The sequence below is a fragment of the Mizuhopecten yessoensis genome, unplaced genomic scaffold (genome assembly GCF_002113885.1).
Source record: "Mizuhopecten yessoensis strain PY_sf001 unplaced genomic scaffold, ASM211388v2 scaffold716207, whole genome shotgun sequence".
Lineage (NCBI taxonomy): Eukaryota > Metazoa > Mollusca > Bivalvia > Pectinida > Pectinidae > Mizuhopecten > Mizuhopecten yessoensis.
In genome coordinates this window covers 53,814-59,523 of record NW_018480001.1, presented here as the reverse complement: position 1 = coordinate 59,523, position 5,710 = coordinate 53,814, and the positions used below count along the sequence as shown (strand labels likewise).

Genomic DNA, 5,710 nt, shown 5'->3' with positions numbered 1-5,710 from the left:
GTTCGTGATTCTTCCCTGGAACATCATGGGGGGATTTTCAGAGGCTTGCTCTATGACGGGTCTCTACACAACTATAAAAAGACAAGGTAATGCCCACAATGAACGTTTTATAAACTAAACAATAAAAAAATCGCCCTTGTCTCATTTTTGCTGTGTAAAATGAAGAAAAAAAAAACCTCCCTGCCGCATCTCTTTTGAAAAATATTGGCTTGAGAACCAAGTGATTAATTTTGTTTGGCCTTACATGGGAAGTTATCATACATAGTCGTAGGCTGTTTATAATCCCCGTAAAACAAATCAAGAAATTATATCAATAAAAGATACGTCAGGATTTGTACTCCATATTTCTGCTGATCATGATTCGACCTTCACGAACGTGTGTAAACATTACTTGCATTTTATCGGTGTAACTTTATATAATCTTTGTATTTTTAATCAGGATCACTTATCTGACAAGGCTATCGGTCACCCAACAACCTTTTCTGTAACACTGGGAGGTCACTAACATCTACCCTACCTAGGACAGAATGCCCTATAACATTACACTCACTTGTCTGTAACACTGGGAGGTCACTAACATCTACCTTACCTGGGACAGAATGCCCTATAACATTATACTCACTTGTCTGTAACACTGGAAGGTCACTAACATCTACCCTACCTGGGACAGAATGCCCTATAACATTACACTCACTTGTCTGTAACACTGGGAGGTCACTAACATCTACCTAACCTGGGACAGAATGCCCTATAACATTATACACACTTGTCTGTAACACTGGGAGGTCATTAACATCTACCTTACCTGGGACAGAATGCCCTATAACATTATACACACTTGTCTGTAACACTGGGAGGTCATTAACATCTACCTTACCTGGGACAGAATGCCCTATAACATTTCACTCACTTGTCTGTAACACTGGGAGGTCACTAACATCTACCTTACCTGGGACAGAATGCCCTATAACATTTCACTCACTTGTCTGTAAAACTGGGAGGTCACTAACATCTACCTCCCCCGCGACAGAATGCCCTATAACATTACACTCACTTGACTGTAACACTGGGAGGTCACTAACATCTACCTAACCTGGGACAGAATATAACATTATACTCATGTTTTTTGTAGTCAAAAAAGTGTTTGACAAATTAAAGCTTTTTTTCTGTCTTTGCTTTACTGTAGTTTTGATTGGGTCAAACTTGACAGATATTAAGTCAGTATTTGATCATTTATAGTTTTATATTGGATTTTTGATCATTTATAATTTTATATTGGATTTTAAACACTAAGTCCTGTGATATGTCTTCCCTTTCTAAATGTATGCCTTTACATCTATTAAAATTTTACTTACCATCCCTCGACATCCCTAGGGCGATACATTTCTGTAGCCGGCAGTACTGACACCGGTTCCTGTTCACTCGGTCAATAACACAGTTTTTATTCCGAGGGCACTGGTAGTTCACCGGACCAGCCTGACTTCGTCGGAAAAAACCCTGGAAAGACAATTGTTCACCAACTGTTAGTTCTAACACCAGATTTACTGTTAACAGGTTATTACAATACAAGATTCCCAGACAAGTATAAAGAAAATTTTTGAGCTTGATATTTCAAAATTAAATACAAAGTGAATTAAATATTTCCTTAATATTTCAAGGCAGGGCTTATAGTTGACCTTTGACATTTAGTAATTTCAGAACTCAGATTTATTTTTGCAGAGTCAAAACCAATGTTAAATAGACCTGCTATTAAGACGAAAGAGTCAAAACTGAGTTTGGTGGGTCAAAAACATTCTCTTAAGGGTAAAAAAAACAACCTCGATAAACATACCTAAACCCATCCTCACATGTACAAGAGCTGTGTATTCTCTCTTACCTGCTTCAATGTGATCGATTATACTTCATCACACTCATTTACTAACCTTACAATCTTCACATGTGATTACCCCGTAGTGAACCCCAACTTCCCTACCTTACAACCTTCACATGTGATTACCCCATAGTGAGCCCCAATTTACTTACCTTACAACCTTCACATATGATTACCCTGTAGTGAACCCCAATTTACCTGCCTTACAACCTTCACATGTGATTCCCCTGTAGTGAACCCCAATTTACTTACCTTACAACCTTCACATGGGATTACCCTATAGTGAACCCCAATCAACTTATATTACCTAACATCCTTCTCGTGTGATTACCCCATAGTGAGACCCAATTTACTTACCTAACAACCTTCACATGTGATTACCACGTCGTGAACCCCAATTTACTTACCTAACAACCTTCACATGTGATTGCCCTGTAGTGAACCCCAATTTTCCTACCTCAAAACCTTCACATGTGATTGCCCTGTAGTGAACCCCAATTTACCCACCTTACAACCTTCACATGGGATTAGCCTATAGTGAACCCCAATCTACCTATATTACCTAACATCCTTCTCGTGTGATTACCCCATAGTGAACCCAAATTTACTTACCTAACAACCCTCACATGTGATTACCCCGTACTTAACCCCAATTTACCTACCTTATAACCTTCACATGTGATTACCCCATAGTGAGACCCAATTTACTTACCTAACAACCCTCACATGTGATTACCCCGTACTTAACCCCAATTTACCTACCTCACAACCTTCACATGTGATTACTCCGTACTGAACCCCAATTTACCTACCTTACAACCTTCACATGGGATTACCCTATAGTGAACCCCAATCTACTTATATTACCTAACATCCTTCTCATGTGATTACCCCATAGTGAGCCCCAATTTACTTACCTAACAACCATCTCATGTGATTACCCCATAGTGAACCCAAATTTACTTACCTAACAACCTTCACATGTGATTACCACGTCGTGAACCCCAATTTACTTACCTAACAACCCTCACATGTGATTACCCCATAGTGAACCCAAATTTACTTACCTAACAACCATCTCATGTGATTACCCCATAGTGAACCCAAATTTACTTACCTAACAACATTCTCATGTGATTACCCTGTAGTGAATACCAATTTACTTACCTTAAAACCTTCACATGTGATAACCCCATAGTGGACCCCACTTAACATACCTTACAACCCTGTGATGACCCCATACTGAGCCCCAATTTACTTACCTTACAACCCTGTGATGACCCCATAGTGAGCCCCAATTAACATACCTTACAACCCTCACATGTGATTACGCCATAGTGAGCCCCAATTTACTTACCTTACAACCCTCACATGTGATGACCCCATAGTAGACCCCAATTTACTTACCTTACAACCCTGTGATGACCCCATACTGAGCCCCAATTTACTTACCTAACAACCCTCACATGTGATTACCCCATAGTGAGCCCCAATTAACATCCCTTACAACCCTCACATGTGATGACCCCATAGTAGACCCCAATTTACTTACCTTACAACCCTCACATGTGATTACGCCATAGTGAACTCCTGACGATTTGTCACCACAGACCTTACAAGGGATCACCTCGATCTGGGCTGTAAAGGAAAAAGAAAACTTGTGTAAAGGGCAGATAACTCACTCAAGGGCAGACAACTGAGTATAGCGTTTGAACAGAGCACACATCTCCGCCTTGCCTTTATCCTACAGCTGACTTCAGTCTGGCCCCTCAGAACCTTGCAGTCAAGCTCTATATATATACAGGGGCAAGAGTACAGAACAAGCAAAGAATTTTACCACAAAAACAGCTAAGATTGAACTTAAAATTGTATATATACAGTTACCAGACAAACAGATATACGGGTGCTTCTACTCACGACACGAACTACATGCTCAGTGGCTACACAAATAGGCTTTTAAAGTAAAACTGTATTACCCATCTAGAACACGGGAATTGAAATTATTTTCAAATCTGGTACCAGTCTGGGTATTCTGAATGGTTTTTTTTTATCATGCTCGTTTATTTATACAATCTGGTAATCTTCACTTACCATTGGGAAGCCTATGGTCACTTATAGAACCAAATGTCTCGCTCTTTTATAGCTTCACTTTTTTATCAATGTATGGTTAACTTTAATATTTCATTATGCCTAAGAAACTTTTGAAATTTTCTTTTGCAGTGATCAATCTACAATTAGTTTGTATTGGTCTGTATGGTCTCGCTGTTAAATTTCAGGATTTTCAGAAATGCTATCGGTCGAAACAAAATAAAATGGGTACAGGACCCAGAACTTGTAGGTAGATTTATATATTATTACTGCTTTTGTTTGTATTTTTTATATCAAAATGACAGAAAACTGTGTTTTGTCCATTGAAAATATGGTTAATGTATAATAATTAGTATTCCCTAGCTGACAGTTTAACGTCGTCAGAATAGCTGAGGTCATATCATGGCTGGACATACCAGCTATAGCTGACCACAGCTTTAAGGTTGTCATAACATTGTTAACTCATTCACCCCTGAAGTTTCATTATGAATTATTCCAACCTTTGAAATGGAAGAGTTCAAATGTGTCTTCAGGGGTGAATGAGTTATTGAGCATTTATGAAAAACCATGAATTATAATGACCTTTTCACAACATGAATTCCTCTTAAACATATTATTAACATTTTACAATTTTACAATTTTATAACAACCTTATTGAATATTACTTGCTGTTAGGGTATATGTTTACAAACCAAAAACTACATGTATAATAATATCCTATGTAACCAGTAACAAGTTCCATGTGATCTTTCTTGTTTACCATCATTAATAAAATGAAAACAAGAAATTAAAAACACTATGAACTTATAAGAATTAGAGACATTTTAAACACGAGGGCAGTGTAGAAGGACAAGTCTTGTGAGCAGTAAGCAACTTTGGAAACCAACATGATACTTTTTTTCAGGATTGTGAATGTAAGCTAGGACTGTTATTAACTGAACATGTTAGTTACAAAATACACGGTTAACTGTCGACACCATGATAATGAAAAATCAAAATACACGGTTAACTGTCGACACCATGATAATGAAAAATCAAAGGACAAAAATTTAGACAAAAATTGAATTTGAATCATTACAGCAAGCTAAGCTACGTATATATATACGCTTGCATATATTTTGAGTGAAAATTTACCCATAAGTTTCGAAATTAACCATGTAAGATGGTTCAGAAATCAGCAGAAAATTATTTAATCTTTTTATCACGAAAACAGAAGATACATCATCATCATCATAAACTAGAAATAAGGATAAACAAGAAAGTCTCTGAAAATGAAGAGTTACTGACGATGGTAAAATACCATGTTTAAATAAAAGAAAATTTCAATCAATGCAAAAAAAAGGTGCAAAAATGTATTACAAGCAAATATGCATAAATATTTATATATGTATATATAGAAAGTTGGATTAATTAATTTTATGAATAAGGAGACATAAATAAAATTTTGAATAAAACTGCTACCTTTGGTATTTCAAGCTGAATGCATTAGATACATTTGTAATTGATAGAATTGATTTACCCTTAAATACTATTTTGCCCACCAAAACAATCTATTTACCCTGAAATTATATTTTACAAAGAATCTTATCTTTATCTTTTATTAAACGATACTGTTGAACAATGGATAGACATCCATGTTATATTATTTGTTCAGGAACTTGGTCATTTATTACGGATTATTGTAATCCCACCCCCTAGTTACAGATCATTGTAATTCTGCTCCCTAGTTACACATAATTGTATCCTCCCCCC

The 5,710-nt window shown here is 36.7% G+C and overlaps 1 protein-coding gene across 3 annotated transcripts in view; it reads right to left on the bottom strand.

Annotated features, from left to right (window-relative positions):
* Window positions 1-5,710, bottom strand: part of LOC110442100 (probable nuclear hormone receptor HR3) — a 40,713-nt gene that overhangs the window by 25,706 nt on the left and 9,297 nt on the right. For all 3 annotated transcript variants that reach the window (XR_002461986.1, XM_021485536.1, XM_021485537.1), the window contains 2 exons: window positions 3,423-3,508; window positions 1,356-1,497 (listed from right to left, as the gene is read on the bottom strand). Coding sequence is in view for 2 of the 3 variants with exons in the window: in XM_021485536.1 (XP_021341211.1) it covers window positions 1,356-1,497; window positions 3,423-3,508 (228 nt within the window). In the remaining variant the exon portion in view is untranslated. The remainder of the gene's footprint in view (window positions 1-1,355; window positions 1,498-3,422; window positions 3,509-5,710) is intronic.